We start from the raw sequence: 13261 nt of genomic DNA, 5'->3' as shown, positions 1-13261 counted from the left end.
AGCAGGAAGAATCAAAGTACCGTTAATATTTCAGACAATATTCTTCAATTAATAACTGATCATCAATCAACGCTGTTTAACCAAACCCCTCACTGGAAAGCTGCCATTTCCATCAGTAATAAAATCGATTAAACATCAATGTTTAAGTAAGAATAAAAATTGTAGAATTAAGTAGATTCTTAAAACATTTGCTGAGAAATGTGGTAAAACAGCCTTGCAGGTGATCAGTAATAACAAAGGATGGAAAAAGACAATTATATTCAATGATGACAAGACAAGATGCAATTAAAACCTAACAATGTAGGCTTAAAATTGATGCATTACCAAAAAAAAAAAAAAAAGGGAGTTAAGAACTATTCCCTGGAATTTTAACATCCAATTTGCTTCATAGGCAATAACCAGAGCCGGGTAGTAACTAATTACATTTAACCTGGATTACATAATCAGATTCTAAAACTTAACAACTACTAACTATTAAGCAGCAAATTAGTTTATTGAGGCAAAATTTGTAGTTAATGGTATGTTAATAGAGAGAATTGTTCCTTAAAATGAAGTGTTTACTTGAAGTACCCCTGAGATTTTAAAATAAATATTTTAATAATTAACGATCACATTTGAATGTTCACTTGGTCACATGACATGCAGGTACAAAATATTTCATTTTTTAGTAAATGTTTTATTTTGATTGTTATTTTAAAATTATTTTAATTTTATATGTTTACAATTTAATTAATTATTAGCTTTTCATTAAACTTTCAAACACCCTGCAGTTCTTTTACGAACCCCAGTTTGGCAAACCTTGACATAATATAAAGCACTTCATGTTGTTAATTATAACAAATAGAATATATTTTCTTACTCATGTTTTTTGTTTTTTTATATCAATATGGTACAAGATTATCCTATTTAAATAGATGTGATGAACAAGTCAAAAGTCATCTAAAAGTAATCAGAAAGTCTTGATCATATTATCTAAAATGTGTAATGTAATGTATTACGTTACTAACTACACTTTTTGTCATGTAATTTGACATCAGTAACGGACTACAGTTTGTAAGTAATCTACCCAGCTCTGGCAATAACACAGATGATTTTAATGCAAGAAATAATTGTCTTTAGCAGTGCAAACTGCTTGATTAACTAATGAATTAAATTATAATAAAACTAATTATAACATGCAATGTGAACTTCAAAATCTTGTCTTTTCCCCCTGAATTAAGATGTTCCCAGTTGAAATGCAACATCTGAACCAATGTTGCACTGCAAACTGAGGGACATTATGCCATTGCTGTCTGGTGATATGTTTTTTGGTTGATTTTCTTTTTATATTTTGGAAACTAGTCCATTTAAAATTTGACTACATTAAATCACACTTTCCTATATTGTAAAGAAGACATACAACATATTTATAATCACAATTGAAGACCAATCATACACCAGACAACAACAGCAGCTTGCAATGATTGATATTTACAATCTGATTAAATTTCCTGTTTTTAATAGACTGGTGAGGACAAGAGGTCAAACAACTGAGCATCTTTGTCCACACCACCCAATCCCTGCAGAACTTTATCCATTTGTCTCTGTACAAATCATAAACTGATCTAATAGTCACCAGAAATGAGAGAACATTTTAAATGAATTTAAAATAAGCTGGAAATCTCCAAGATGCCAAATTTACTAACTAACACATTAAAATAGACACACATTCTGAGTTCAAATGGATAAAGCAAAACCACTCATTCTACCCTCAAAATTATGAAGAAAATCACAGTATACTTACTCAGAGCCATGTAGCTCTTTAAAACCAAAAATTAAGTGATTGACCAAACCAGATTGTGTTTCTGGCCCCAGCGGCCCTCTCTCTGAGTTGTTGCTCTGGGCCGTACTTGCCTGGCAGGTTGTCGATGTATCCTCCATCCATGAGCAGGTTTCCATCTTTAGGGTCGCAGAGGGGTGGCAGGTACCCGGAAAGGGTCATGCTCGCCCTGACATAGCGCCACAGGGAGCCTACCACACCAGGAGGGGACAATAACCTCTTAATAACCTCTAAAGTATGTCAACGTAACGCCTCAGCAGAGTTTGGAGGTGACCCTGAAGTCACAGTTTTGGTTAGTAGCACACAGACCAGCAGGGAGATACAGTGACTGTCACCCCAAGGACGGTGTGCGGTGGTTTAGTTTGGCCTACCTCATTCAGTGAACCCGACCTTGACAGAGGTTGAGTAAACACACATGAGGTAAAGCTGACTTATCTTCCAACCCTGTCTCGCGGGCTTTTTTCAATCAAAAAAGTTCAAATGATCATGGATCCTTTTTCTGTTATGCAAAAGATACAAATTGTGCCAATATTCTTACAGTTCACCTAAATACATCATTATTAATCAGTAATGATGTATTTTTTCAGGCAGAGAGGAGACAGAGTTGAAAAACATTCAGTGAACATACAGTATACTGGGCACTGCCAGCCTGTCCTGGCCTGCAGTACTACACTCGACCATCAGGTATCAGGAGAGGCGTGACAGTGGCATGGGTTGGAAGGAGAGAGAAAACTCCAGAGAGGCAGGTGCATTCAGCATGTGACACAAATGAACATTCTGTCATTATAGAGTGCTGCAAGCATGGTGCATTACTGTCGGCTGAAACCCCAAAATGAAATAGCATTTTAACCCTTTCAGTTCCATCGTCCTTTAGTCAGAGGGGTTTTATATCTAAGTTTTTGGTTAAATGCCTGCAATAAGGACCATAGTTAACACAAGCTCAAGATATTTTGTGTTTTATTCTACAACAAAGTACATTAGTAATACCATCTTCTCTGTTGGGGAAAGTTACTGTTAAAAGTAATGCATTTCAATTTTGCAACTAATTACGTTACTTAGTTACTTTTTTATGTAAAGTTATGCATTACGTTACTTTTGAATTACTTTTTGTCTCCTGAGCTGGGCAAAAGGTGTATTTTCAGCAACTGTAAAGGATCTTTCACACCAAAAGTGAAATGAATAAGCCTCAGGCTGAAGGAAACACCTCTGCACTGATTTCTCTGAACATGGGGACAGAAGAGCTGTCATTGAATAAATTGGAAAACAAAGTAACTGGGGTAACTTATTTGGAAAATTAACTCAGATATTTTCTTGTAAATTTCAAAGTAATGCATTACTTTACTAGTTACTTCATAGAAGTAATTACGTAACACACTACTAATGCACTACCCCCAAAACCAACCATCTTGTGGTTTTTAAAAAGCTTTTACTTGTCTTAAAAGATTGCTAAGGTGTGGCTAAATGGGACTATTAAAGTTATCTGGGACATTAAAGGGGTCATATGATGCAATTTCTTGTTTTCCTTTTCATTAGTGTGTTATGTAGCTGTTTGTGCATGTATACGATCTACAGAGTTACAAAACTCAAAGTCTCCCACAAAAGGATTTATTCTATCTATAAGAGAAGGCTGATCCAGACGGGCTAAAACGGCTCATTCAAACATGCCCCCACATGTCTACATCACCATGTGGAAATATTTGCCCAAATGTTCACGCAAAGAAAGAAGGGTTGGTTCAGTAACCACAGTTAGTGTTGATGCAGCCGTGTGAAGGAGACGCTGTGTGTTTCTGTGCGAAAGCAAAAGCACTTTATTTGGCCTTCTGAAAGTAGATGCAATTAGGAATCATTGTTAAGATTTGTTTACAACACAATAGCACAACCCAAATGTTCAAATTTGTGCAACGTATTTTATGGACAACAGTTTTGTAAACCTAATATAGTACAAGGCTGGCTATGCACGAAGGCTATTTCTAAAAAAAAGGGGGTAAATTCCGACTTTGCTATGACAATCTGGCGCTTCTGAATCAGAGACTGTAAGTATGTTTTGTTATTACGTACTGACCCCAATATAAGACGATGTTTTTTTCTTGGAAATACATCTGAAAAAATGTGGTTGTCTTATATTCAGGGTCTAGACATTGACATGTCAATAATACACCCACAAAAATAGGTGGCACCAAAAACCCATAAAACAAGTGTGCCATGAAATATGTAATGTGTTTTGTAAAGATCACGGGTGCAAACAAAAGAAAAAGAAAAAGAAAAGCTTACAGTGGCATGAGTCCTGACTGTCATGTTAGCCTGATGGGAACTAACTTCCTCTGTAAGTGATTTTAAAATGTAAGACAGTTCCCAGATTTGAAGTCTACAATAAGATTTCACTTCTACTGTTCATAAAATTTTGGTAGGCTACTATGAGATGGATAGCCTAAATGTTATTCAGATGGGCTACCTGTTATTTTTATGGTATATCAAAAAGTGTATATTTTAAATGTGATTGTTGGTACATATTATATGCAATATGAAAATATTATGCAATGTAAAATATGCTATATGAAAATATTATATTATACAGATCTATAATAATTAAAAAGTTATACAGAGAGAAAAAAAACAACAACAACAAGATTTGGTTTTCAAAAAGCCTTTTTCCAAAAGGTGCATCTGGAAAAAGGGGGGTCGTCTACTCGTCTTATAATCAGGGTTGTCTTATATTCGGGTCAATACAGTAGTTCAAGTATTTGCTATTGACTGTTCAAATTCGAGTTTTGCGCGTAACACGTTGTTTGTGTGTGTGTGTGTGTGTGTGTGTGTGAAAGAGGGGAACAGGGTCACATCACAGCCCGTCAGAAATAGTCTTAACCGCGGCTTGTGTACTGCAAATACATACGAGCATCATCACTGTGTCTGTTACGCAACTCTGTTCCCCTTTCGCGCTTGATGGTAAAACTAACAAAGCTGAAGCTCGCGATTATGGTAAGGGACGTTACATTTCCGATGCGTGCTTGTGTCAGCTGGCCAATCAGAGCAGACTGCGCTTGTTGGAAGGAGGGACTTTGTAGAAAATTAAGCATAGAGGAACTACAATAATGTACAGTATTTGAAAAATAATGTTTTTTGAACATTAAAGCATGTCAACATATTCTGTTACACCAAATAATGATCTTTAAAATACCACCATATGACCCCTTTAAACATCATCACACCAAACAGGAAAACGTATCTATTCTAGTGCTGTCAAGCGATTAATCGCGATTAATAGCATCCAAAATAAAAGTTTTTTTTACATACTATATGTATGTGTACTGTGTTTATTTATTATGTTTACATAAATACGCACACATACAGTATATATTTTGAAAATATTTACACATTTATATATTATATTTTATATAAATATATTTAATATATAAACATAACATATTTTTCTTAAATATATAAATGCCTGTTTGTATTTATATATACATAATAAATAAACAGTACACATACATATCCAAAATAAAAGTTTCTGTTTACATAATATGTGATTAATCGTTTGACAGCACTAATCTATTCACTAGTTCACTTTCACAGTTTATAATCATGGTCTTGAAAAATATCCTAAATCAAATTTCCAGGGATTTTTTTTTTATTAGGAAGCTTAATGATGGTAACTTTTAAGTTATGTGACTGTGGTGTAGTTCATTTACACTTCTGGCGATGGTATTTAGGCTTCAAAAATTATACACGGTGTTCATTTTCGATGATTATTGTGATGAATAAAATGTATGAATAATAAAACCCTGTTTTTTTGTTGTTGTTGTTGACTGATCCAGGGGCAATACTTGTGGGTTGGCCTACAAAAATGCAATCCCTGCAGCACTCTGTTTACTTACTCTCATGTTTAATAAAGTGGATAATAACAGATTTGTAATTTTGGGGTGAGCTACTGATTTAAAGCAAAAATGGTTCCCACTTATACATAAAAAGATCTGTCTATGAGCCTGTTTAAAAATGTGTGACACTCTTAATGAGTGGCTGACCGTGCTGTAGGATCCAGAACAACACCTCCCAGTGACTCTTATCCTTATAAATATAGCATAAATGTAGAATAATGGCCTACAATAGATAAACATGCAACAGCATGCACACAGAGTGTATGGGGTGCTTGTGACAGCCACATTCAAGGTAGATGGGAAGAGTGCATGTGATGTGAACAGAGCATGGAGAAAATACATCAGCTTGAACAGCAAAACAAAAATGCAAATATAGAGGAGCATCAGCAGCCATAATTTACTATAGATATCGAAAGTCACATCACAGCATCAGTGTTGGTTGTAGCTTCGTGCAAATCAACATACACTATATTGCCAAAAGTATTGGGTCACCCCCTTCTAATGAACATGTTTGACTACTTTAGTAATTTCTATGAGTACAAATCTTAATGTTAAAGCATATAATGATATTCTAGGGAATTGTGTGCTTCTAATTTTATAGCAACAGTTTGGACAGGACCCTTTTCTATTCTAACATGACAGTGCCTCTGTGTATAAGGAACGATTCAAAAAGACACGATTGATTCAGTCAGTTTGGAAGAACTTGACTGGTCTGCAGAAAGCCAAGTCCTGATCCCAGCTGAACACCTCTGGTGTGACTTTATATGCAGACCTTGAGCCAAAAACTCATCACCAAACACCAATGACTTGTATAGACACTATAAGGACAAAAGTGTTGGGACACCCCCTTCTTTAGAACAGAAAAAGGCACTAACAAAACTGTGGCAACAAAGATGGAAACGTAATTAATGTATTTAAAAATTATATTTCCATCTCTCTTGCAATAGTTTTGGATGCGCCTAAAATGACAGGACCCTTATGTACAAGTCATTGGTGTTTGGTGACGAGTTTTTGGCTCAAGGTCTGCATACAAAGTCACACCAGAGGTGTTCAGCTGAGATCAGGACTTGGCTTTCTGCAGACCAGTCAAGTTCTTCCACACTGACTGAATCAATCATGTCTTTTTGAATCGTTCCTTATACACAGAGGCACTGTCATGTTAGACTAGAAAAGGCTCCTGTCCAAACTGTTGCTATAAAATTAGAAGCACACAATTCCGTAGAATATCAGTATATGCTTAAACATTAAGATTTGTACTCATAGAAATTACTAAAGTAGTCAAACATGTTCATTAGAAGGGGGTGACCCAATACTTTTGGCAATATAGTGTATGTGGTTTAGCTAGAGCAACTGACACTAGACTGCTAAACAATATTCACCAACTATACACAGAGGCCTTATTAAAATACACCTCAGTAAATGACAACAACAGCAAAAATCATTCTAAACATATCAATGCCTTATTTTCAGAAAGCCTACTGTTGATTAATCAAATTTAAAATGCTAAATGAAACATCATATTACAAAGTTAAAAGTAACTGCCATAACTATTACATGTACTGCCGTTGTAATAATGCACATAATGTAATGTATATGCACATATTTGTAACCATACAACGGCTAAATTCTATACTAATGCACAAGGAAAGGGAATCTGAGCATCAGGTGATTTGAAATCAATAACTGGACTCTATGTGTGCAAAAGAGCCAAACAGGGAAGAATGGGTGTGATTAGAAAAACTGAATGTAAATTGTGCACCTAGTGAATCTTACAAAACTGATAAAGACCATGACTAAGTCACATTTCACCCTAAAAATAAATTATGTTTTGCTAAAAGAAAATGCAATAAGAAAATGAAGCCTATTCTACTTCCATTAAGCCTTTCATGGCACCACTCATGGCAATTAAGCATTAAAAAAACCAATTATATGCATAAAAACCAATATATACATCCAGACACATTACGGTAATGAGAATATGGGGAATAATTGTGCTTAATTGGCATAAAAAATAACCACACTATGAAAAAAAACCCATCTAGGCTTTTATTTTATTCATGCAAAATCAAATTTCTTTTCTTTTTTAAATTTGGGATGAAATGAAACATGGACATGTTTTTTATCAGATTCAGCTGAATGTAATGTTTATGTTGGTTATGAAAGCACAGTCTCTCTCCTCTATTCTTTCTCTCATTGAATACTATCCTGGGTTCCTTCCAAGCCATGGGTTCCCAATATAAGCAGGGAGTTAATTCGTTTTAAACAGGAAAAGAGATAATAAAAAGCAAAGGGTAACTGAGTGGTTGCTTGTCGCAGGGATACTGGTGTAGCAAGTTTTTATAAACCTCCTTTAGGCTTCTAGAAGGCTTTGGTGAAAAGGGGGCAGAATCCTGACCTGGGACATTGTTAACATAGCAACCATCCACGAGGAGATGGCCGTCCTTGGGGTCGCAGAGAGGAGGCAGATAATGGGTATAGGAGGCACTGGCTCTAACATAGCGCCAAACACAGCCTGGCAAAATGAAGATGGAGAGTAAATCAAAACTGGACAAGACGTGGAGAAAGACAGAGGAGGGAAGGACAGTAAACAACAGGAAACAGATGAGTGAGAATGAGAGGGGGACCCAAAATTCTCTGACTGTACTTCTCCGCAGTTTCATGGACATCATGCTGAGATCTGGCTATGTCAATCAGACCACATTATTCAATTCAATATAAACAAGAAAAAAAAAACTTGATAGTAGTTTCTCTCATTTCTAAATGTCAAATACCATCAACACTTCTAAAAGCGTGTTTACCTAGCCAAAGAGGGAATGAATGCTGAATATAGGAATCTAAACTGCATTTATTAGAGATGACAGTCTATGCCATGCCAAAATGAACAAATAAACAGATTAGGAAAGGAGGCAGGAGAGCTGGAAGGGCCAAAGAGGGTGAGATTGAGAGACCTGCAGGCTGTTAAGTGTTATAGCACACAATAATGACAAGAGCATGTTGACCACAGCATCTTCTCTAACAAACTAAAACAGTGTGATTTGTGCTTCTTGTGGGAAAGAAATATGTATTTTACTATGAAATTTCAATAAGTTTTAAGATTTGAAAATCACAGATTTAAAATAAAATAATCGGATTTAAATATATTTACTTCCAACATGGTCAGATGACGGTAAAGACATTTATAATGCCACAAAAAATAAAAAACACTTTCAAACTTTATTCATAGAATTGTAACTAATAAAAAAAGAAGAAATGTTTCTTAAGTACCAAATCGGCATATAATTTCTAAAAAATATTTGACAATGTAGACTTCTGGTGTTACAAAAAAAAATTCAGTTTTTGCTATTACAGAAAAAAATTATTAAAATAGATGTATGTATAATAAAATAGGTATATTATTAAATTGTAATATTATTTTATAATACTACTGTTTTTGACAAATGAATGCTGCCTGGTGAACAAAAAAACTAAACAGAATATGTGCACTATCCATTGACAAAGCAATAGATCTTGTAGCTCACAAACTTCTCTTATTCATTAATGAGAATTCAGCCTGCTAATAATCTCAATATGGCAACATACTGGCCACACTGCCCTATGCACATTTAACTACTATTGAATAAAAATCAGTGAAATGACTTTAGAAGGAGACATTATAGCATATTAAGGCTGGGCGATATGTCAAAAATATCTTATCGATAATCGCCTTAAAAAATATAAGCCCCACCTCCACCAGGCCCCGCCCCCGCTAAGAAAACATTGCCGACGTGCACCATAAACACACCATATTCAGTTTGGTCTTAATTATTGCCACGTTAAAATTTGGTATTACTTTTCTTAGTTTGTGCTTAAACTAACAGAAAACATTAGCTTTGCTGTTATGTTGGTGTTGCTAATAATTTCCACTTTATTCTTATCAAATTTGTGTTTGAAATTAATTTCGTTTTGTGAGAAGAACTGTTGAGGAAAAATAATAGAACCCAATTTTAAGTTCATCATGGTGAAGCTGGACATTCTGGCGGTGATTGTAAGAATGATAAATGCATGTTGATGTCATATAGTAATGTCTTGAATAAATATGCCTGTTTTCCGATGTTTCTCTTTCGTTTTGGCATTAGACAAATTTCATGATGGTAAGTTTAATTTCCTTGATTATAATAATTGTAGCGCTGTTTTTAAACTTGTAGTCAAGCTATAAGTTATTTGATATTTAGCATGTATGACTAAAGTCATGCAGAGATTAAAAAGAATTCTGAGCAAAAACATTTTTTAGTTTTTTTCTGGTAGCCTTGTTCGGAGGTCTCTTTTGGCCTGTTTTTAACTAAATAAAAATAACTGATTTATTTAGAACAAGGGGTCATTTTAAATTTTAGTTTTGTATTTTAGTTTTTATCATTTTTATTGTATTCATCAAAATACAACGCCCAAAATATAATATTCAGTGTTGGGCTGCCGAATCTTCGAACGCGTGCATGTTGAGGGGCGAGCTGAGTAGCCTATAATGTCTTCATCTGTTTGCAACAACATTTTATAGTTTTGTTGCAAATGAATTAAGATTTTATAGTGCTATATCTCAGCTTAATTAAACATAATTATACTGTATACACTGTTTAAAAAAATCTGTTAAAATATGGCACTGTGTGTCCTGTATGAATAGGCTGTGAAGGAATTTGCGTATTTTAATTATAACTGTCGTGTGTAGTTTTTTATCATTATACAGTCTGTTAAAATAAATATTCAGAAACGCATGCAGTGCTACTGTTTGTCTTTTTTTCTGTTTAACTTTGATTAAACTGGAGATCAAAATAGAATAGGTCTAAACCCTAAATAAGGATAAATTATACTGGAACGCATCTCCAAAATAATCGCATACACAGATGCACATTGCCATTACAGTAGTCAGCGCCAAACAACAGGCAAATAAAATATAAACTGAGGTTACAAAAGTGATTCAGTCAAGATCAGTGAGGGATTTTCTTTTCTTTTGTTCTTTGATTAAGATTAATGATTTATGATCAATGCACGGATCCAATACACCCTCTTTACGTTCACTTAAGACACAACCGACTATATTTATGGGATATTTGGATATAATTCTGTGTGTATTTGTCCATTCGAATGTGTAAGAATGCGAGAAAGAGAGCTCAGTCCAGTGTTTGCGTACATAAGAGGTGGCTTTCGTGTGAGCTTTGTGTGTGTGTGTGCAGAAGTGAGTTCAATTTCGTCTTCTTGCAGCTGAATCTTTTGAAATCACTAAAAATGCGCATACAGGAATTGAGAAGCAGAATCGAAATTTAATTTTATAACAAGTAATTTGATTCCTGACTTTACGCATCTGATCTTATTTCCAAAATTGGAATAGCTTTTCGATTCCCAACCCTCCTATTAAATTAGTTCATTCTTGCATGCAAAAAGACCTGTATGGTGACTATGGGGCTGTGTAATATATTTTTTGCGACTTACTAGGTTTATCATTTGTGTTTTTTCCCCCGATAATGCCGATAATCGTCTGTTACCTGTCTGTTGACATCGACATCGTGATACTTACAAGATATCGTCGAAATACGATTATATCGTCATATCGCCCAGCCCTATAGCATATTAGCACAACCTGACCAACATCCACAGCTGAGTGAAGGCATACTGTGAGTTGCAGTAAAGTCTTTGGACCTGTTATGTCTTATTTGTGCAGTCAGTGTGAGAATAAGCAATGCTGCAACAGCAGAATGAAGAGGAAACAGCGTTTAGAGGGCAGGGGGAAGCAAATGGAGGATGCATTCTGGATCCTACAGACAGCACTAAGAGGGGTTTTACCTTCTACCAAAACTAATAGTGTATACTTGACATGATGGGCATTTAGAATATAATAGAAAGAAAATGTGAGAAAAAGATGTGTGAAAAGGACGACACAATGAGAGCTTAGCCTTTTCTATGACACAAAAGCTGGTAAGGACAGAGGATAGGACAGAAGGAAGACAGAAACTTTGACAAAAAGGGAAGAGAAACAGTGGGAAAGAAAACAGAGACAAGCTTTGTCCTTGCAGTTAGTGAGACATGCAAATTCAATTCCATAATCCATCTGGGTAAACACAGGTGAACACATGACCATTACAAGTGACCAAATCCAGCATTTTTCAGCATTAAACTGTAGTTGGTGTTTTTAACATGATCATTAATTGATTTAGCCAGTGTGAATGAACTTATTTTAATCAGGAAACAGATATACGTTCAACTGAATTTGGGGACCAAACCCAGAATTCAGAGATGCATGATATGCCACTGGTCAATCCCAAAGTGTATTCATGCATTTGACAAACAGAGTTAAGGAAATTAATCACTTCAGTAACATCTCGATTTCATGCGAGTTAACAGGCATTAATGAAATGGGCATTTTCTAGATCTCTCTCAGAAGCCATCCGTTATTTCAGACTTTTCAGCAAATTGCACAACCCACATGCAACATTAGCTTCTCTTTCTCAATCACTACAAATTGAGAATGTATATAATAACCAAACACCAAACAACTTGAACATCCCAAATATCTATCATTTCAGAACCAAGGTTCATTTTTAAAAGCATTCAAACGATCACTGCTGTAAACATTTTTTTGTTTGTTATTTTTATATCAGTCATTGACAATGACATTTACCAAAATTATTAAATTATTAATAATTCCTAAAATATGCATATTCCAGAAGTCAAATGCCCCTAACATGGAACCTTGAGGAACCCCACATTAAGAGGACAAAGTTCAATCATCACTTACCATCTTTATGAACACGCATAGCAGAAGCTGTGATGTCTGTGGTCACGTTAAAGTAAGGCAGCCACAAGTCCTATAAATACAAGCAAGAAAAACATATGTTGTCATACATATGATAATTACCCTTCCTAATTACATTAGCTATTATGAAGATTAAAACAGTTAAATAAAGTAGTAATATATATCAATTAAAACGGACAAAATGCATGTTTTAGGAGCACTAGGTTAGATTTCTGAAATAAGTGCACCTTCAAAAGAGCTTTGAAGACTTCTTACCTCGATTTGTTTGTCCTCAAAGACATTGGAGATGCTGGTGTTGAAGGCAGAGCCAGAAAACATGGATGTGATTGGATAAGTAAGATCCAGTACCGTTTTGAATACCGAGTTCATTGCCTGAAGGCAAAAGAGATACGAAATGAAATTTCATTGATTAATAACTAAACATCTTCTATCTGATTGCTCAAAGCAAGGTAAAGGGTGTCATTTAACGGATAGAGTCACATTACCTTGGACCACTCTCTCGCCCTCTGCTTGACCCTAACAGCACTTCTCTCCTCTGCATACAGGGCACCAATGAATGAGCCAATGGAAGTCCCTCCCACTATGTCGATGGGAATTCCTGCTTCCTCCATGGCTTTGATTACTCCAACATGAGAGCAGCCCCTACAAGATTGAACATCAAGTTGACCATTTACAAAGACCAGGGATATTATTTTTAACTAGAACTTTTAAAAACAAAAATTTAATTAAATTAAATAAAACATAAATATTGATAAAACTCCAACTACACAAAAATTTGGAATGTTG

At 35.1% G+C, this 13261-nt stretch overlaps 1 protein-coding gene across 4 annotated transcripts in view; it reads right to left on the bottom strand.

Annotated features, from left to right (window-relative positions):
- The window catches only part of LOC306873264 (patatin-like phospholipase domain-containing protein 6), a 39751-nt gene that overhangs the window by 3803 nt on the left and 22687 nt on the right, over positions 1–13261 (bottom strand). For 2 of the 4 annotated variants that reach the window (XM_079422420.1, XM_079422418.1), the window contains exons 25-28: positions 12961–13117; positions 12731–12847; positions 12458–12527; positions 8090–8206 (exon numbers count right to left, since the gene is read on the bottom strand). In XM_079422420.1, coding sequence (XP_079278546.1) covers positions 8090–8206; positions 12458–12527; positions 12731–12847; positions 12961–13117 — 461 coding nt within the window. Of the gene's footprint in view, positions 1–1893; positions 2011–8089; positions 8207–12457; positions 12528–12730; positions 12848–12960; positions 13118–13261 lie in introns of all 4 variants that reach the window. The other 2 variants (XM_079422417.1, XM_079422419.1) reach the window with 2 other exon arrangements.

The sequence above is a fragment of the Barbus barbus genome, assembly GCF_936440315.1.
Source record: "Barbus barbus genome assembly, chromosome: 7".
Classification (NCBI taxonomy): Eukaryota; Metazoa; Chordata; class Actinopteri; order Cypriniformes; family Cyprinidae; genus Barbus; species Barbus barbus.
This window is presented reverse-complemented; position numbering and strand designations above follow the sequence as displayed.